The following is a 21,369-nucleotide window of genomic DNA, read 5'->3' as shown; positions in this document are numbered from 1 at the left end:
CAAGAGCACACACTTTGCAATCAGACTGCCTGTGTTCACATCCCTGCTCCACCATTGCCTAGTTATCCAAGGACCCTGGAGCAAGTCATTTAACTGTTCAGTGCCTCAGTTTCCCCATCTCTGAAGTGAGAACAATTGCACTTCTCACACAGGAGAATTTTGACAGTGCCTGGCACTTTTCAAATGGTTGACGAACGTTAGCCGCTGTCATCATCAGACACCTGTGACAGTGGACTGGGGGCGAAGAGGAGCTGAGAGGTGTGGCAAGAACAAGCACCCGGCCCAATGCGGGCACCCAGTGAGCCAGTTCCCCCCACTAGAGAAGAGACACTCCCAGGGAGCCCTGTATCCTCCAGGTGCAGAAGGGCGCCTCGCTCCGAGAGGCCACTCCCCTACCCCACACTGGGCCGGCAGGAGCCCCTCCAACCCCAGGCCTCCTCTGCAAGTGACAGGAGGGAGCCCGGGCCTCTCTGGGCTCTGAACTTCCCTGGCAAGCGTGGAGAGGGGGCCCTAAAACTGCCTTCTCCTCAGGCAGCCTCTTCCCCCCTTTCCCCCTCCCTCCCCCAAAGCCACTGCTCCAGACCCAGGACTAATCTCATTAGGCCTTTATCCCTGTTTGTGTCAGGGCCTCAAGCTGCCCAGGTCACCCTCTCTGTGGCCCTGAAGACTCCTTTTGGACCAGATCTGCTGAAACTCTTCCTCTGGGCCGCCAGGCCTGTGGGCCCAAGCCTCTGCCTGGAACATTCTCCCTTCTTCCTTGGACTGAAATCTAGTTGTCCCTGGACCTATTTCCCTCAGTGCCTTCTTAGGTGGAGCTGCTTCCCCGCTTACAGACCATCTCCTGCCCCCTCCTCCAAGAAACGCTCTCCTTTTGAATCCTTGTGTGAGCCTCGCCACTCCCCCGCCCTCACCCAGGCACACGATCTGCGTGGCTAAATCCAGCAGTTCTCAGGCAGCTTTCTTCGCCCATCAGCATTTGCCCCAGTGGACTGATCACCTGCCCCCTGCAATGCTTCTAGGCCCCTGAACACTTCTGCTCTTCTGCCCCTTGGCTGGCTCCTCCTCATGGCCTGGACCGTCCCCTTGCTTCATGCTGGTCCCCTCCTTACCTCCCCCACCCCGCCCCTGCACCCCGGGGGTGGCCCAGAGCTTCTGCTGACATCTCCCACGCATGTCTCTCCAGCCCAGATTGCTCCCCACGGACGCCCGAGAGGCACCTTAGCCTGAGCAGCCCCGCAAAGCCCTGGAGGCATCTCAGGAGAAACGGAAGACAGGGCCTCTGCCTGGAACAGCGCTCCCGGAAGCAGAGATGGTGGCCAGGGGCTGCTGGGGCGCAGCACAGGTCACGCCCACCCCACAGAACGAGACCCTCCCAGGGCTTTGGCTCCCCCTTCTCACCTGGTTGTGCTCGTGCTGCGTGTCTCCTCCCTGGTATTTCTGCATCCAGGTCTACCCTTTCCTCTTCGCTATTTCGTAAACTCCAACAGAGCCGGTGGAGCTGGGGGAGAGAGGGGGCATGTGTCCACTCACGTCCCTGTCACACAGGCCTTATGGTGGCATGGCTGGCAGGTGGGCACTGGGGTGTTGATGGACTGAAAAGGGATCCAGTCCTTAGACTCCAACAAGAGACGGAAGGAATGTGGGGTGGGAGGCATGGCACTTGGGAACCCTGGGTTCGGTTTTGGCTCTGCTACCGTGTGGCTGTGTTGCCTCGGCAAAGGGTGACCCAGCCTGCCAGGTCTCGGTCTCCTTCAGCTGCACAGTAAGGCCTGGGAGGCAACTCACTCAGGGCTCCTTCCAGTTCTGAGGGTCCAGGAACCTGCGCCCTTCAGGGTGAGAGGAGCCACCTGTCACCCCTGGTCTACTCCTGGTGGAGGCGGCCCTCTCGCTGGACGGAAGGGACAGGGCAGACCTGGGAGCTGCGGTCTCCCCTGGCTGTCAGGGGTGGGTGCTAACTCGGCCCAAGGGGGGCCTTGCCCAGTTTAGCTGGTTAACCTGGCCGCTTGGCTGAGCTCAGTTGCTCAAGCTCCACAGGGCATTTGCAGGTGCAGAAGGGGAACATTCCTTCCCTCTTGGTCTCTGACTTTGTTCTTCTCCTGAAAACATATACGGAAACTTTGGGAAGTAACAAAATCCAGCCAATTGTTGCTTTTGCTACCCCCCACCCCATCCCCCACCAAGGGCTGGGGTCAGCCGAAGCGCTACTAAACGAAGGTTTCCACCAAGCCTATCCCGGAATAGATTTTAATCTATTATTAAACCGGCCTGGTATATATTAATCTCAGTGCCCCCTCAGGGATGTGAATGAGTTGGCCTGGGCCCCCGCCCCAGCCAGCACACCCCACGCCCTGCCTGAGGCCCTCCCTTTGGATTCAAGCCTTGTAACTAAACTGCTGTTGTGTCAATGACAGACACTGGATTTAGCCTCTAACTGCTTCCTGATGATGCCGTATGTACTTATTTGCCTTCCCAACTACACCATCAGCCCTCTGGGGTGAGGTCGGGGCGCGCTGGGACAGCCTGGGCCCACCTGCCGTCCCACCTCCTTGGTAGTGGTGAGCAGAGGGCCTGGCCCAGTGCCTGGACACCGACACTGAGCCATAAACACCAGTTTCCCCCTCACGCTCCGACCCCCGCCGGCGGCAACCCGTGTTCTCCAGAGCGCCTGGCCCACTGCTAGGCAGGTGGGAAACACTCAACAAGGACTTGGTTGCCTGAAGAGCAGCCGAAACCAAAATGCTGAGAGTAAGAGGAGGGTAGAAAAGAACACAATTTAAACGATTAAGACCTTGAGCAACAGGAAATTAAGTCCATCACCCCCAACTTCCCAAGGTGCCAGAGCAGGGAAGTCCCCCACTGTCGCTGAGGCAGGGGTGGTGTGTGGTGGGTCTGCACCCCAGCGATCCTGGCTGTCCTCCCCATTGGCTCCATCCCTCTTCCAACTGGGCTCTGTGTGCAGGCAGGGAAGGAATCACAGGGGAACTACTTAGCAGCAAGTGTGGCCAGAGGGAATGCCCAGCGGCAGGCTGGGGGCCCCCAAACTGCCTGCCAAAGTCATGACTTTTACCTACACCCCAGGCAAAGGTGCAGGAGGGGCACGGGAGTATTCCAGATGCTTCTCCCTCCGGAGCTCCTCTAGAAGCTTTGGACACCCAGGACCTCCCTGCTGCTTTCTGGCTCGGCCAGGGCCATCCCTTGGAGCCTGCCGGCCGCTCCGCAGAAGTGTGGTGGAGCCAGGTTGGGGCACAGATGAGTCATTTCCTAGTTTTGGGACGTTGGACAAAGGACCGAACTGCTAAGTGCCCAGGTTTCCACCTGGGGTGACTGACGCCTGCCTCCTGGGAAGTATGAAACAGCCTTGTTGGGAGAGGCCCCTAAGCTGGTCACCAGGAGAGGCCCCTGAGCTGGTCACCGTGGCTGTAGAGTAACTGTCCCCTCCCTCTTCCTGTTGGCTTAATTCCCTCTGGGTGGTGGCAGCTGGGATTGACCTGATTACATTAATTCATGCTGAGGTTAGGGAACTTAACACTTCCAAGGAAAATGTGTATTTTAAAAGCCAAACTTCTCATTATAAGTAAATACCTGGTTGGCAGAGGATTGTTGAAAAGCTTTTTAATTTAGCTTTGTTTTCAAGGCGGCGCCCTCTCTGTGTTATTTGCCTAGGTCTGATCCGCCTCCAACCCTAGCCCCAACCCTCCTACTTTCAAAACAGATGCAGGAATTCAGCCACTTTTGCCCAAGGCCCAGAGCCAGGGTACTGTCCATTGGGACCTGGGCCTGTCGGCTGGCCCGGGAACATCCCAACAGCAGCACTTACGTGTTTATCCGGGATTGGGTCTGTGAACAAGGAGATCCCCAGGATGATGAAGAGGCTGACTACAAAGAGGAATATGGTGAAATAGAGGTAGTGCACGCCACAGATGATCGGAGGGCACTTGTTCTTTGCTGAGCAGGTGTGGGGTCCGTGGACAAACTCGGAGACCATTCGAATGAAGCCAATCAGGAGTCCTCCAATCAGCCCCCAGAAGGCACCCTGCCGAAGAAGGAGCCCCAACAGTCACCTGAGAGGAAGGTGGGTGACGAGACAAACCACCTTCAGCCTCCCCTCCCTGACTAGTTGAGTTCTAAAGTTCCCCTTGTCACAGTAAGGGCTTCAAATACTGTGCAGAAGCGTGTGAGCTCCAGTGTGGAGGGACCTTCCTAGGCTGAACAGAGACCTGAGGTGCTTGCATTCTCTCTTACATTAACCAGAGAACTTCAGAAACACTGGAAACACTTTTAGGTTGGATCGTAAACAGGTATCTCGAATGTAATGTATCCAAAAAGACCCCAGTCCTCCTTGGTGCTGCCAGGGGCTCCTCCATCTCCTCGGCTGCTCAGGTGACAAGCCCAGGCATCTCTGCTGCTGCTGCTCTTTCTGTCCTGCCCTCCCACCAACCCAGCAGCAGATCCGCAGGCTCCACGTCTAAAGAGTCTGTGCAATGCAGCCGCTCCCATCTTCCCTGCGGCCGGCACCGCAGTCGCAGGCCGCCACCTCTGCTCGCACAAGTGGGTCCCCTCCTCGGCCTGCTGCTTTCCCAATGTCCCCACAGAAGCCAGGGCGGTCTCTTCAAGGCCTGGATTGGAGAAGGCCATGCCTCTGCTTAAACTCTCCAGTAGCTTCTCTCGGCTCCCCAGCACAATCAAGCTGTAATTCTCCCCTTTAATGGCCCCCGGCCTGGCGCTGCCACTCTCCCCTTGGTCATTCCACTTTGGCCACTGTGTGTGACCGTCTCCTCCATGTCCAAACTGCCCACTTTGCTCTTGGCTCAGGACTTTGCACTTGTTCTTCTCCCTGCTTGGGTCCCTTCATAGACCTTAATACTTCTAACTCATCCTTCAGAGTTCAAATTCAAGGGCATTTTCTTAGAAGTCTGCCACCACCTTGGCTACTGTCCTCCACCCCCCGCCCCCACCCCAGTGCCCGCCCTGCCACCTCCTTGGTCCTTTTTCATCTTTAATCAGCACGACATCACTATCAGAAGCCTCTGCCTGCTCACTGGGTATCATCTGTCTCCTGCAACTAGGCTGTAAGCACGCTCCTGAAGAGCGAGGACTTCATCTTGACCCAGTGGGGGATGCATGTCGGAGGAGACACGGGCTACAGTATGTGGGCCAACATCTTGGAGAAAGAGCTCAAACCGAACGCCAGGTGGATGATCCACAGGAACCATTTACTGAAGGAGCTGTGTAGAAAGGACAGGCCTAGAAAAGGAAGGGCAGCAGAAGCCAGATGAGCATGCCACCTGGAACAGGGTGGGAGTGGGCCTGGAGAAGTTCTCTAGGAGGAGGGCGGTACCCACGACATACTTATAACCGTGGATCAGTGGTAGGGGGAGAGCCACTGCCCAGATCCCCAGGTGTCCTTGGTGCTAGGCCCCAACACCTTAAGGCTGGTGTCACAGGTGGGAGGCAGATTGGCACTGCCTGCCCCTCTTGCCCGTGCTCTCTCCAGGACAGCAGAGAGGAGGCTCTGGCATCCCTGGAGCCCAGCCACGCATCACCCACACGTGTCGGGGCTAAACTGAATCCCAGGGAGGTGGGTGGAGCAGGGAGCACGAGCAGGGTGGTCTAGAGAGCTGAACACTTGAGATGAGCCTGGGAGGAAGCATCAGCCAGGGGGAGAAGGAGGGAGATATTTCCAGCAAAGCAAACAGTCCACGCAAATAAAGGGAGGCCACCGAAGGCTGGAGAGTCAGGCTATCAGCACTGCAAATCAGCAGGAGGGCCGGGGCCAGGGGCTGTGCTGGGGAGCGCAAGGGCTGAGAGGGAGGGAGGGGCCAGATCACGGAGCGCTTCAGGCCCTGTGCTCAAGAACATGTGCAGATCGATCCCAGCAGCTCAGTGCTGTTAGGGGAAACAAGTTAAAATATGACTCAAATCATAAATAAAAATATTCTGGCAATCGTGTGTTCGAAGTCTCGTGAAAGCACGACTGACCTATCACTGGGACCTTTATTTAAAAGGTGGCTGGGAGAGACGTTCCTCACTGCAGGAAAGGTGGAAGGAGCCCACGGCCGTACATCCCCCTGTGAGTGTGGAACCTCTAGGCAGGACACATCCAAGGCGAGAGGCAACAGAAGAATATTTGAATATTTTCCTATAGCCAGATGTGTGTCAGGGAGGGTCACACACATGCTTTGCTTCGTCTATGGCACGGTTGAAAGTGGTTACATTGCAAAGGGAGGAAAACAAATCGGAGCTTGCCTCTACCCCACAAGCATAAGTGGGAGCACGGCCCAGATCTTCCCAGGAAGAAATCATCTCTCAGAAAGCGGCTGATACAGTGGTGTGAGCGCCTGAAGCGCTCGAGGCCCTCCTAGGGCAACGTGGCCAGACAGCAATGACGGGAAGCAAGCCCTTACGCTGTGCCCTGCGGTGGCCACGCCACCCCCACCTACCTGCTCAGTGACTCTCTTGCAAAATATGGCGAGCAGGAAGATGGCAGCAGTGGGCGGCACCAGGTAACTCATAACTGCCTGCATGTAGTCAAACAGCTGTTCGCTGTGCCCCATTTGAACAACGTGGACCCAGATGGTGGTGAGAGCAAGTAAGATTATAACAAAAAACCTGTAAATTAAACCAACAGTCAAGGGCAGTTTGATGGGATTTTCCCCCCCCTGCCAATAAAATAGCTACAAACCATAAACTATTAACTCAATTATTCCTTAGGTTAAATCCAGGTGCCCACTCATAAGTGTGGGGCAGAGGAAACCGGCAGACCCCCAAACACTGACGGGGCCATACAGCTGCTGACAAAAACCTTTCTACTTCTGAACAAAAAAAAAAAACAGTGTCGGTTTGCCTGTCGCTGAATCGTGGGTATATTTTTACCATATATGTAAGGTGGGTGTGGGGCAGTCCTGCTTAAAATATATAATGCACAGAAGAGTTTAATTTCTTGAGGGGTAATACACTTTCAAACGTTTCAGACAGGCTCCCCGCTGCCAGAGGGGAAGGCGCAGGGCACGATGGTGGAAAGAAGGGAAAGGGATTAGTCAAAAAGCATGTAAGAGTGACTGAAGGGCAGGGACAGCGGGGCGGGGGCTGACCGTGGGGGTGGGGAGGGCTGGGCAGAGGCGGCAGAGGGGAGCCAGGGGACGGCTGTAACAGAATAACAATAATAAATAAGTTAATAAACAAATAAATAAAAGGAAACACTCCCTGAGCGCCACACACACACACACACACACACACACACACACACACTTCAGACAGATTTGTATGGCACATGATTTTAACAATTTCAACAAGTTTCAAAAAGTATTTATTTAAATTTTGCTGAAAATTTTAAGGAACTGAGTAGAGGTTCCAAATGTTCATTATCTTTTCTAGGTGAAAGATTTTAAAATATGTGATTATACATAAAATTACATTAGATCAAATGTTACCCCAAAAATGAATAAACCTTATTATTTCGGTGTCAATAAAGCTTAGACATTGTAATGTTGAGAGAGAGAGTTAGAAAGCAAATGATGTTAGAAAGGACAAATACCTTGATAATCAAAAGAGAGTCAAAGAAGTGAGTTCCAGTTCCACTAACGATGGGCTAGCTGGCTTGGGACTCACTCTCCCACATGCGACAATGATAAATTCAGGGTCAAATATAAAAAACAAACAAAACACTGAAGAGTAGCCAAAAGTAGGCAGAACGGGGGATGGGGAGGGATCCATTCTTTAAAGAATGGAACCACGCTGGGCGTCTGCCTTTACCCAGCCCCTCCCCTGAGCCCTCCCGGGCCTGTAGGGGGCGGTGTGTGGCTAGAAGTTAGACAGAGAGCCTCACTCTGAGTGGACTGGAGTCAGAAGACAGGGCGTGGGGATGCAGACCTGTTGACACTGTTTGGGGAAAATTCCAGAAAGTTGGGAGCCTAGAGGGAGGAGGTCCAAATTTGTGCACAAACCCCCCTCAAACCCTTGGCTGACCCCTGAACTGTGCACGTGGAAGAAAATCTCCAAACAGTCCACCAATAAGCAACTGCTAAAAGGCAGAAAAAGAAGAGAAAGATTTCAGCTCCTGCCTACAGCGGGGAGACAGAAATTGGATTTGAATTCCATTAGGTTAGAATGGCTTCCTAACCACCTCAGGATTTTCACTGAAACCCCTAAAGGACTGTCCTTTAAACATTGTATCACAGAACTAAGAGTCTGTCACAAGACTAGAGCAAAGCTGAAACAGATCCCCCCTAACACAGTGTAAAACCAGGCTGGGCAAGTTGGTTATCAGCTGGTAATTTACGCATGCTCCAACAAAAACCAACACTCTTCAGAGGAACATGATGGAATCTTTACAATATATTATCCACAATGTTCGATAGCCAATAAAATGTATAGGGCATGTGAAGAAATAAGAAAATGTGACTCACAGTCAAGAAAGAAATCAATCAATAGACTGACCCCAAGATGGCTCAGGTATTAAAATGAGCAGATGAGGACTTCAAAACAGCTATTAAATCTATATGATGGAACTTAAAGGAAAGGGTGATGAAGAAAGATCCTATGAAAAATTCTAACTATAAAAACTTTAAAAAGAAACTAAGTAGAATTCCAGAATTAAAATTCCAGTTCCATATATGAAATGAAAATTTTGCCCTGGCTGGTGTGGCTCAGTGGATTGAGTGTCAAGTCAGCCTGTGGACTGAAAGGTCACCAGTTTGGTTCCCAGTCAGAGCACAGGCCTGGGTTGTGCGCCAGGTCCCCGGCTGGGGGCATGTGAAAGGCAATGAATTGATTTTTCTCTCTTACATCAATGTTTCTCTCCCTCTCTTTCTCCCTCCCTTCCGGTCTCTCTAAAATGAATAAATAAAATCTTTAATTAAAAAAAGAAAAATAAATTTCGGTCACTGGTCTTATCAGATTGGAAGTCATAGAAGAGAGGTCAAATGAACCTAAAGGCAGACTGACAGAAATCTAAACTGAAGAACATAGAGAAAATAAAATAATAAATAGAGCTTCAGTGACCTGTGGGATATTATCAAAAGGGCTAATACATGTAGAGTCCCTCCCAAAGAGGAGAGGTGGAGCAGAAAAATACACAAAGAAAAAATGGCCAAAAATATTCCCAATTTGATGAAAACCATTAATTACAGATTCAGAAGCTTAGCAAAACCTATCAGGATAAACACACACACTTGCTGCATACACACTCTTAAGCACATCATAACAAAACTGCTAAAAACCAAAAAGGAAGAGAAAATCTTGAAAGCCATAGGAAAAAAGATACATTAAGTACAGAGAGCAGTATTGTGAACTATGGCTGACTTCTCATCAGAAACAAACGGACAGAAGAGAATGGAAGAGCATTTTTAAAGTGGTGAAAATACTGTCAACTCAGAATTCTATACCCACCAAAAAATACCATTAAAAATAAAGGTGGAATGAAAACTTTTTCTGATAAAAACAGACAAAAAACATAAAATATATGAGTTATATAAAATACTACGTGTGTATTTATTTTATTTTATTTTCTTTATAAGGCAATTAATATACCACTATAACTGTATTGTGGGGTATATTATGTATGTAGATATAAAATATATGACAATAATAGCGAAAGATGGAAGTGAAAGATAAATGCCATATACTGTTGCAATGTATTTACATTTTACATAGAATGGTACACTGTTAACTCTAAGTAGACTGTTATAGGCTAAAATGCTTATTGTAATGCCTAGAGCAATCAAAAGAAATTAAAAACTATTTCAAACCATCACAAAATAAAATGCAGATGTCAAGATTCAGCTCTATGTGCTCTACAAGAGATGTCTTTAAAGATGGTATCTCTCTTTAATGAAGTTGCAGATTCAAAGTCAACATACACTAACAATGACTTACCTGAAGAAAATAATCCCATTTATAGCAGCATAAAAAACAAACAAACTTAGAAATAAATTTAACCAATGAGGTGAAAGGTGACTATACTGTAAGACACTGATAAAAGAAATTGAAGATACAAATAAATAGAAAGATATCCTGTTTATGGATTAGATGAATTAATATTATTAAAATGTCCATCCTGTCTAAAGCTATCTACAGATTCAAGGAAATCCTTATCAAAGGCATTTTTTACAGAAATAGAAAAAACAATCCTAAAATTTGTCTGGAATCACAAAAGTCCCTGAAAAACCAAAGAAATTATGAGAAAGAACAAAGCTGGAAGCATCACACTTCCTAATTTTAAATTATATTACAAAGTTATAGTAATCAAAACAGTGTGGTACTGGAACAAAACCAGACACATAGACCAATGGAACAGAACTGAAAGCATAGAAATAAACCCACTCATGTACGATCAACTAATATTTGAAAAGGGAGTCAAGAATACTTACTGGAGAAAAGAATGTCTCTTCAATAAATGGTGCTGGAAAAATAGAATATTTACATGCAGAGGAATGAAATTGGACCTCCATCTTACAACATTCACAAAAATTAATTGAAAATAGATTAAATACTTAAATATAAGACACAAAGCTGTAAAACCGTCAGAAGAAAATACTTAGAAAAATTTCTTCACACTGGTCTTGGCAAAAAAAAATTTTTTTTTAAATATAACACCAAGAGCACAAGGAACAAAAGCAATAAGAAACAAACGTAATCCAGATTACATCGAATAAAAAGTTTTGTACAGAAATAGAAACAATCAACAAAATGAAAAGGCAACCTATGGAAAGAGAAAATATTTGCAAATAAGAACACATCTGAAAAGGCGTTAATGTCCAAAATTATAAGGAACTCATACAATTAAATAGCAAAAACCCAAATCACCCAATTAAAATGAGAAAGGACCTGATAGACATTTTTCCAAAGAAGATATTCAGATGGCCAATTGGTACAGGAAAAAAGGCTCAATACCACTAATCAAAAAAGTGAAACCAGAATTACCACGTGATCCAGCAATTCCACTCCTGGGTATATATCTGAAGGAAACAATCACTATCTTTTAAAAAAAATTATTGATTGATTTTAGAGAGAGGGAGGGATGGTAGGGGGGAGAGAGAAACATCGATTTGTTGTTCCATTTATTTATGCATTCATTAATTGTCTCCTGTAAGTGCCCTCACTGGGGATCGAACCCACAACCTTGGCATATTGGGACGATGCTCTAACCAACTGAGCTACCTGGCCAGGGCCTAACAATCACTATCTTGAAGGGATATCTGCATCCCCATGTTCACTGCAGCATTACTGACAATAGCCAAGACATGGAAATAACCTAAGTGCCCATCAACAGATGAATGGAAAAAGAAAATGAAGTACTACACACATGATATATTATTCAGTCATAGAAAGAAGGAAATCACGCCATTTGTGACAGCATGGATGGACCTAGAGAGCATTATGCTAAGTGAAATAAGTCACACAGAGAAAGACAAATACCATATGATTTCACTTATATGTGGAATCTAAAAAAGAAACAGAGCAGATTTGTAGTTGCCAGAGGCCAGAGTTGGGGGTGGGGTAAGGGAAATATATGAAGGTGGTCAAAAGGTACAAGCCTTCAGTTTTAAGATAAGTAAGTTCTAGGAATATAATGTACAGCATGTTGACTAGTGTTAACAGTATTAACAGTATTATGTTATATATTCATAAATTGCTAAAAGGGTAGATCTTAAAAGTTCTTATCTCAAGAAAAAATTTTAATAATATGAGGTGATGATTATTAACTACACTCATATAATTATTTCACAATATATACATATATAAAATCATTATATTGTACACCTTAAACTTATACAATATTATATGTCAACTATATTTCAATAAAACTGTAAAAATGGTGTCGCTTCTAAGCAGTATATAGCTGGTTTAAAAAAATAGTCTGATAAACTTAACCTTATAACTCTGGTATTTAGTCCACCTACATTTCATGAAGTTACTGATATATTTGGGTTTATATGTGCCATTCTATTATTTGTTTTCTATTTAACCCATCTTTTAAGTTCTTTTTATCCCTTTTTCAAGTTCTTCTGTGATAATAAAATATTTTATTAGTTATCCCATATTTTCCTTCTATTAACTTGTTAGTAAAACATTCTTGAACTTTTATTGCTTAGTATAGAGATTACATACACACTGGATATATCATGGTCTAGCAGATTACCTGCATCCTGGACATATCAAAGTACAAGGTATTATTTTCACTATATCCCAAATAATTCTAGAATTCCAGCTAATAAGTTCCATTTAGTCTCTTCTCATTTTCTCTATTATTATCATATATTTTGCTTCCATGTTATACATCCCATTGGAATTTTTTTCTTATGTGGTGTCTTAACAGACAATACTCATTTTACATTTCCCACATGTTTACCCTTTCTGATGTCCTTTATTTTTTTTTTCTGAAGTTCAGTTCTTCTGTCTGGGTTGTTTTCCTTCAGTCTGAAAAACTTGCTTTGGTATTTCTTATCTTGAAAGTCTAATGTAGTAAGTTCTCTCAACTTGCATTTATCTGAAAATACATTTATTTCACCTTTATTTTGGAGACTATTTTTGATGGGCAATGAATTTTAGGTTGGCATATTTTTTTTTTTACTGTTGCTTGAAGATGTCATTTTGTTGTCTTGGGGCTTTTATAGTTGCTGTTGAAAATTTTGTTGCCTCTTTGTTGTTTTTTTGAAGGTAATATAATTTATTTTCCTCTGGCTACTTAAAGATTTTCTCTTTCTCTTCAATTTTCAGCAGTTTTACTATAATGTTGTCAAGGAATGTTTTCTTTTGTATTTACCCTGCTTGCAACTTGTTGAACTTCTCAAATCTCTGAATAGTGGTCCATCAGTTCTGGAAAATTCTTGAACATTACCATTTCAAAATTTCTTCTACCCAATTGCTCCTCTCTCTCTGTGAGTCCAGTTGTGTTCCATGTGCGTCTTTTCCTTTTATCTCTGTATTTCAGTTTGGGTATTGACAGTTGTTCCATTTCCAACCCACTAATTGTGTCTTCTGCTACGCCCAACCATTTGTAAACCTATCCACTGAGTTCTTAACTTCAGATAGTTGTTTTTCAATTTTAAATATCTTTGCAATCCTTTCATAAACTCTAATTCACTGGTGAAATTCTCAAATTTTTCATTAATTTTTGTATATCTTTTCCTCTTCTTATATATATTAATCATGGTTATTTTAAAGTCCTTGCCTAACCTGTAACCTCATCTGTGGGTCTACTTTTAGGAAATAGTTTTAACCATATATATTAGCATGAATATAATTGTAAGGGGGGACATTCTTGCCTTGTTCCTTTCTAGTTTTTTCATTTATATAATGTAGGCTTTTAGATGATACAGTGTGCTTTATCATGCTGAAAGACACCCACTTTACCAAAAACCTTTTCATTATTTATGAATAGAAACATGATTTTTCTCTTTTGACTTATTGATATGTTGGGCTATATTACTACATTTCCCAATATTAAACCATTATTATATTTCTGGGGAAAAAATCACAGTTGGTAATGCGATATTATTTTAACATTCTTTTAATATATTGTTGAATTTGGGTCTATTATTTTATTTATAACTTTGGCGTTGGTATTTAAACGTGAGATTAGTCTTCAGTTTTATTTTTTTTCCTACTGCTTTGTTTGTTGGGTTTTGGCATCAATATCTTGAATGTCATAAAAAGAACTTGTCTTCCTTTTTCCTATGTCTGTAACAATTTAAGTAAAAGCAGTATCTGTTTCTTAAAAGTTCGCAGAAAAGTGCTTTTAAACCACAAAAGCAGGGTTTAAAGAGATAAAATGGATGAGCAACATACTCCTTGATGTAAGATAAAGGAAGCACATAGACAAATGGAGGTCACATTAGTGTGTGCAGGCGGGGCGTGGTCCAAGGGCAGCCACCGTGAAACTCTATGGAATACAGACAGGGACCATGCTCCACATATGTCTGTGTCTCCCATCCAGGTCTAGTGTCACGCTGTGTGGCATCATGGTTGATGTCATGGCCTCAAGATGGACAAATTCTCCTACTTACTGTGTGACCTCAGGTAGATCAATTCCCTTCTCTCAGCCACTTTCCCCCAATGTTTCCAAAGAGAGTAAGAACAGCAAGACTTACCTTTAAAGGCTGTCATGAGGACTAAAAGAGATAATGAGATTCTGTATGTAAATTTCCTTACAATGACTACTTTTGGGGTATAGTAAACGATGCTCATTTTCATTGCTGCAATTACTTAAATCTTCTCCCAAATGAAAATAATTTTCTATGTGATTATAAAAGCAATATATCTTCATTGCAAAATAGCAGCAAAAATTAAAGCCATACTGTATATAAAAAGGATGATTCCGTATACAGTATTATAGCTTAAGTTTTTCATATAATAACATTGTGGTCATCGTTTCTTTGATAGCAGTAACTAATGTGATTAGAGGAATCCTTCACCTTCCTGTTACCATGAGCTCCTTTTCAGTGGCCGTAGGCCGTATCTGGGTATAGATGTCCAGTGTGAAGAGGGCACTGGCACTGTTGAAAACAGAAGTCAGGGAGGACATGAGAGAGGCCCACAGTGTGGACAGCATCAAGCCTCGTGCACCTGCAAGAGAAGGGACATTTCCTGGACTTCTGGCTCTTCGTCCACATCAGGAGATGCTTTAGGCCTCCTAAGAAACTTTTCTATGTACTAAATTTTCTCCTACAAAATATGCAATTTTATTTGGAGTGAAATTCCATCTACGACAGATTAAAGCATTACATTTGTCCTTGCTTTGTGACCAGACTTACTAGTTTCTTGCTATGCCTTTATATAATAATGGGAGCTAATATCTCCTGAGTGTTACTTTGTGGCAGAATATTTCCTAAGGCATTAATCTGCCTGATTGGCCCTCCTGCCCCCCACCCTTTACAGATGAAGAGCCAGAGGCTCAGATAAAGTTCAGGCTGTAGCCAAGTGTTGCTGTTCCTTGGGCCTCAGTGTCCTCATCTGTAAACTGGGCATACAGTGCTTACCACAGGTCGCTGTTAAGGCTAAGACAAATTAAGTAGATGGGTTAACAGAATCCCCAATATGCAGCAAGCACTCAGCAAGTTTTAGCTATAAACATAGCAATCTAGTATTATTACATGCGGCAGGGGCATGGCCCTGTCGGGAAAGCCTGAGGGTGACAAGGGCCTGAACTGAAGGTCCACTGCAGCAAGGCCCCTGTGATCTCTCCTGGGTTACTTGGGGCACTTGGGCCAGGCAAATACTAGTGTCCTTGGATTGACCTTCCTTCAGGCGCCCTACAGGCCACTCTCACCCACATCCCTTGAAGATGGGCTCAGATGGAAACCTGGACAACTTGCTTCCTAAACTGTGGGATGATTAGCGTTTCCCTCACTCAGATTCCATCTGTATTGTATTTTATGGAAAAGTCTCAACTTTTCCAGCCTATTGACCTCCAGAGCTAATGTGGAATTTAAAAAACAATGTACTACACTGGACATTTCCATGGGATTTCGGGGCGCAGGTGAGAAGCACGCAGAGGCTCACTGACATCTCGCAGTGAGAGCCATCTCTCTGTTGGTGAACTGCCTGTCTCCTTGCCCATCCCAGTAGCTGTGAGCTCTGAGAGCAGGACTAGACTCCTCTTCTCTCTGCATGTCTAGCACAGTGTGGAGCCCATCTGTGGAGCAAAGGTGTGAGCTAAGCCAATGAAAATTTCAAGCACAGGTTGTGCCTCTCAGTGTGAGCGCATGAGGAATGAGGAGGGAGGAAGTCCAGCTCCCTTCCTCAGGCTGTGAAAGATTTCCTTTATGCAACGGACTCTCCTACGCTACATCCCAGAAGGATGGGCGGCCTGGCAGGCAAGCTCTCACAGCCAAAAGGCCCAGGCTCTAACGGGGACAGAGATCCGGGGTTTCTACGGCCTTTGGCGGCAGGTCCATTTCTTACCTTTGGGCAGCAGCCCTACTATCAGCACTGAGTAGGCGATGGGGCTGCAGGTCGTTCCGTCGCCGCAGTACTTTTCACATTCGGAAGGTGTGACACATGCCACCTTGTCTGCAAAGAGAGGTGCAGTTGCACCAACATGTTGGCCTTGGAGCTCTAAAGTCTGAGCTCAGGGAAAGGGATGCAAACAGGAACTGTAGATTCCTAATTTGACAGATTCCTGTCTACTGGTGACTGCTCCAATTCATGATCCCACACACACTTGAGGAGCTTGGGGTTGAGGCAAGAGCTAGGAGTTGGGCGCTGAGGAGCCGAGTGAATTGATGCTTCTACCAATTCACTGCTTAACCCAAAGCAAGTCCTGTGGCCTCGACAACTCTTTTAATGATCCCCATTACTTGTTGGGAAAGCAAACAGATTATTATCTAAATGGATTACTAATGTGTGAACAACTCATAACCTTACTCCCTAAGCCCTGATAGGGGTGTTATTTTAGAGTATTTGGGAAGAAATTTTGGATAAAGGGAAGTAAAGGGAGTGAATGTGATATACCCTTCAAGAGCTTAAATAAAGGATATAAGTTACCATATGAGAAAAAAAAAAACCCAACAAATCAACATAGACTAGAAGGCGGCAAGATATTGCCTAGGTTTATGGGTAAAGCAAGCTGTTTTATTGGGGACAGCTATGCAGCTTAAGAAGTGGTTACCAAACATCTGGAGAAAGGATGTAAAAACTCAAGGGGGTGGCTACAGTGAACGTCCTTTTCCACCTGCCTACCCTCTTCCCTCTCTGCTTTGGGTAACAGCCGCAGTCTGACTTGGCCTAGTTTGCGAGGGGCCCAGGAGCCAGGCCTGGCCATTCTGGAAATTCCTTCTCCTTGGTCACAATGACTGGTCCCGATCACTCAAGTGAGTTCACTAGGACCCACCTGGGATTTCCGCAGGAACTGCTGGGAAGGGAACCCCTCTTTCTATGGGGGTTGCTGAGCTGGTGGAATAGAGGCCTGGGGTGCTAGTGACAATCTTACCGCCAGATGCCCCGAGGATGACCCCAGCTCAGAAGAAAGAGAGGCCAAACATGCGTCTCTCTTCAAACAAACAAACAAAATCCCAAGCAATACAGAGGCCTACACAGAAAACCAGACTTAGAGAGTCGCCGCTTGGCAGCGTTTGGCCCCCAGCTCCAGCCAGAGGAGAGGCCCGGCACCCAGGGCCAGAGGCACTCAGGTTACTGGGAAAACATCTTCTTCCAGGAACGTGGGCAAGTGCCAAGCTTTCATGATAAATGGTTTTCTGGCTTTATACACTTGGCATGTATGAATGGATCTGTGAACGCGGCACCTCCTGCGGATTCGGGACAAGTGATTCCGGGCCCTTTCCCGCCCCAGGGGCGCTGCCCAGAGTGACCCGTCAACTGTACTCGCCTCTTGGTCAGAAGGCTGGCTTGGCTCCCCGGGCCCACTCCGGCAGCGGCAAGAGCTAAGCCTCACCCTCTTCTCCTCCCTCCCTGAGCAGCTTTTAGAGTCCAAAATATATGCACTTCTGCCCAGCCTTGTTCTTCTGTGAGCAGGGCGGTCCACAGTATGGAGTCGGGGCGGGGAGGCAGGGCCAGGAAGCCCAGGCGACTCTTGGGTCCTGGGGAGCACAGGGGCCTATTTTCTATTTGATGGAGAGGTACCCCTTATGAGACCCCAAGGAGCGCTGCCTGACAGCCAAAGGCCAAATGTAGGAATGTTGAAATAGAACACGCCTTTCTTCCTGTTAGAACTGGAAAGGAATTAGGATTTAAAAAACAAGAGGCATGTCATGGGGCAGAGGGAAGATGGATTAGGGTTAGAGATGTCTACTGCACAGGTGGCTGAGCAGGAAGAAGAGTTCACACTCTGTCTGGCCTGGTCACAGCCCTGCAGCAGAGGATGCGCACGGATGTCGCTGGCTTTGTCCCAGGGGCTGCACCTGGCAGAGCACATGCTCTGTAACGGCTGAATGAACAAACAAACCTGGGACCCTGGGGGACAGTGCAGCTAGTAAAGCTGGGGGATGAGACAGCACCACAGAACGATGATAGTTCTTTCAGGGCAAAAGGGGTGTTTTCCATAGCATTTAATGGAAAGAATGTGGATCCTTGAGTCAGACCGACTTTGGGGGTTATGTGGAGCTCCCCCTCCTGCATGTCTCATCTGCGCAGTGAGGCTCCACAAGCCCTCCTCTGGGGCTGTCAGAGCAGGGACAACATCTGTCGGACCCCCAGCACAGCCCCTGGCACACAGGCCCGCCAGGACGCTGCCTGAGATGCAAGGGGAGGAGCTCACGCTTCCTGCCATGGCAAAGGTGGGGTCTGGCTGCAGGGAGTGTGGGTTGGCTCTTCGCTGCCTGAACTCCGCTCTCTGGAGCTTCTCTTGCCACCTGCCTCCATGGTCTCTGCCAGGCTTCTGCTCAGCTGCATCCCTACTTCAAACCCACTACCTTCCAAGGCAGCAATCTGGGCACCGTGGCACCAGTTCACTGTAGGAGACCTGCTGACCCCAAATGCTACCTAGATCTCTAAGACAGGAGTTAACTGGGGCGAACATGTCAGAATCAAGGATGTACCTGTGTACAGGATGCGGCTGATCATTCCGGGCATCACAATACTGAACATGGGCAGCAGCTTCAGGTATCCGCAAAGGGCACAGCTGCCCTTCACGTGAGACATGTTCTTCCCTGCCAGGCACCGCTGGACAAAAATCTGCCAACGAAACACAGATGGGTGAGGGAGGTGACTGCTTTATCAGAGCAGAGAAAGCCCATGCTGCCTCGGCACAGGGAGAATAACTGTGACCTGCTATGGCAGCCAAAAGTGCCCTCTGGTGGGTTTCTGCCAAGCCGCTCACCCCAATTTCCCAACCACCTCCAGGCATTGAGGGTCAGAAGAGGTGCGTGCGATCAGGAAGCATGCTCTGCTCAGTGCAGAGCTGCACGAGGGGCAGGGATGGCGTGCATGACCTTGGCCTCATCGCCGGCACTGTACACCAATCACGGTGGCACAGTGCTTCCGCTCTGTCCGCCTGCAAGGATGGGACTCCCTTCTAGAGACCACAGACCACCTCTGCTGGGTCGAAGGGAGAGAGCCCTGTGACATCAGTCAAAGCGAAGGTGGGCCCCTGGCAACAAATGAGTATTCAGGACTGGGACCAACTTCATTCATCTCAATTTAAATGAGGTAGCATAGACCTGTAAAATGCAAAAATCTCCTTCAAAAGATGTTTCACGACCCATTTCCTGGTGCCCCTGCTGGAAGGGGCAGTGTGCGCCCAGGCCGAATAGAACAGCACAGCTGGCAGGTGGAGAAGCACTTAAGGAAACACAAAGATGCGGTCCAGTGCATCAAAAACAATTCAGTATTATGTATGCACTAAAGTTATACTCTTGAAGAACATTTAAATAATGTGAAAAAAATGCTCACAGTGTGATGGTAACTAAAAGGCACAGGATGCAACAATAGCATATATGCTATGACTCTATACATAGGACAAAGTCCACAGGAATAAACCAACGTGATAACCATGGTTCATTCCGGGGTGGCAGAATTAACAGGCAGGATTTTCATTTTCTTCTTTATTTTCCAAATGTATTATTTTAGTAATAGGAGGAAGAACCCCAAAGTGGTCCTGCCTCATGCAATAGCTACTGCTTCTCAGGGGGGTCTCCTGGCCTCCCACTGCTGCCTCTGGGTAACTGTGGGTCTCTGCAGAGCAGGTGGCGGGGGGCAGTCAGGCTGCACTTCCTGGTCTATGCTTAGCGCTGTGCACAGAAGACATGGTCGCTTGGGGAGGAGCTGAAGAAGCAGGGCAGGGGCATAAATGCCTTCTGAGGAAGGGGTGATCACAGGGGCATGAAGTCACCCCAGGGAGAAATGTCTTAAGCACTCTATGTATTGTTATATGGTAAAAGGACTACTGTTTAAAAATGGTGTGGGACAAAGATGAACAATTTTCCTACTGCCACTTTGCCTATTTTAAAAATTAAAATTTCCTCTTACGTCATTTTCTTTACTAGTTAGGAAGTTATATATTCTACTTCTATGCTTTTAATAATTACCCTCAAATTTTTAACATGGATAAAACTTCAGGTCTAAAGCAAATCAACATCCTGCACCCTCTTCTGAACAGTTGAAAATCTATAGCTAGATTTAATCCCATACTGTGTTCCAATATTTTATTTTTGTCCTGTGTTACCTCCTATATTCATAATTATTATGTAATAACCAACCAATGCTGTTTTGCTCAAATCAAAAAAGCCCATGCATAGTTTTGCTCGCGTGCCTGTCAGTATCTCTGCTAACCATGCCTCCTTGCTCTCCAGTACTCTCTTTTTCTTTATGCACATCCTTCCGTCTTTCTTTAGGGACAGTAACATCTTTATGCTGCTCTTAGTTTTGACATTTCCTTAGAACTTTGAAAATTTTACTCCTCATCTATGGGCTACACTGTTGCTACTGAGAAGTCTGTTGTTAGTATAAGTATCTTCTTTCCTAAGCACAGGTAATCTTTACTCCCAGAAGGCTTTCATCATCTTCTTCTTGTCTTTCATGTTCTGAATTTTCATTATGATGTAACTGTGTGTGAATGTTTGAATTATTTCTGCTTGAGATTCCCTGTGATTCCTGATTTTGACGGTTCTCGCTATTTCAACAACGAAAATTCTCAACACTTTCCTTTAAGTATTGCTTCTCATTTCTTCTGTGTTGGAACGCCAACGAAATATCTTTCGGTTCCCATCCTGTCTCCCACGTCACTCCATTTCTCTTTCACATTCTGTGTTTTTGTGCTTTCTGGGCAATTTCTTCAGTTTTCTCTTCCAGATTCTTTTTTCCCCCCTTCAACTGTGTTTAATCCGCTATTTGAACAGTTACAAAGTTTTACATTTCAATATGTACATATTTTATTTCTAGGAGTTTAAGTTTTCAAATTTTTTTTGACAGATTTGTGTTTTCAGTTCTACTTTTATTTAACACTTAGTTTGTATTTGGTTATCTCATTTTCTGATGTTTAGGGCTCTAACTGTGCTGTTTCTTGCTCAAGGTGGTTTGATTCTTTCACGTTTTCTAATTTTGGGTTGGGGGCTCATGTTGAGCAGGCATTTATTTATGGAAATCTGTAAAACCTTGGTTAGAGGGCATTTCTCCAGACAGAATTTGCTGTTACTCCTCCTGGGTCAGCGTGTAACAAATTTTGGATGAGTTCATGTCCATTTCTTCCCATGGGGTCTCTCTGACCATATAAGGTAAATTAAAAACCCAAACATACAAGGAAGGCGAGCCTACCATTATGAATTCTTAGAGGAGACTTCTTTCCTCTTTCTGGAGCCCAGGTTGAGGCATGTCCTTTTTTTTTTTTTTTTTTGCCACTGTTCCTCCTTGTTGATAGGCAGATGTTTTCCTAGTCTACTTTTTCAGTGAGGTCACAGCCTTTCAAGCAACCAAGTT

At 46.0% G+C, this 21,369-nt stretch overlaps 1 protein-coding gene across 2 annotated transcripts in view; it reads right to left on the bottom strand.

The window, feature by feature from the left end:
• Positions 1 to 21,369, bottom strand: part of LOC129086328 (sodium/glucose cotransporter 1-like) — a 50,074-nt gene that overhangs the window by 1,490 nt on the left and 27,215 nt on the right. For both annotated transcript variants that reach the window (XM_054592792.1, XM_054592791.1), the window contains 6 exons: positions 18,495 to 18,630; positions 15,904 to 16,011; positions 14,415 to 14,565; positions 6,441 to 6,609; positions 3,818 to 4,033; positions 1,399 to 1,498 (listed from right to left, as the gene is read on the bottom strand). In XM_054592792.1, coding sequence (XP_054448767.1) covers positions 1,399 to 1,498; positions 3,818 to 4,033; positions 6,441 to 6,609; positions 14,415 to 14,565; positions 15,904 to 16,011; positions 18,495 to 18,630 — 880 coding nt within the window. The remainder of the gene's footprint in view (positions 1 to 1,398; positions 1,499 to 3,817; positions 4,034 to 6,440; positions 6,610 to 14,414; positions 14,566 to 15,903; positions 16,012 to 18,494; positions 18,631 to 21,369) is intronic.

This window comes from Pteronotus mesoamericanus, unplaced genomic scaffold (genome assembly GCF_021234165.1).
Source record: "Pteronotus mesoamericanus isolate MK-2021 breed Mesoamerican mustached bat unplaced genomic scaffold, CSHL_Meso_final scaffold_371, whole genome shotgun sequence".
In the NCBI taxonomy this organism is placed as follows: Eukaryota; Metazoa; Chordata; class Mammalia; order Chiroptera; family Mormoopidae; genus Pteronotus; species Pteronotus mesoamericanus.
Note: the sequence above shows the minus strand (reverse complement) of the source record. Positions and strands in the feature narration are given on the sequence as shown.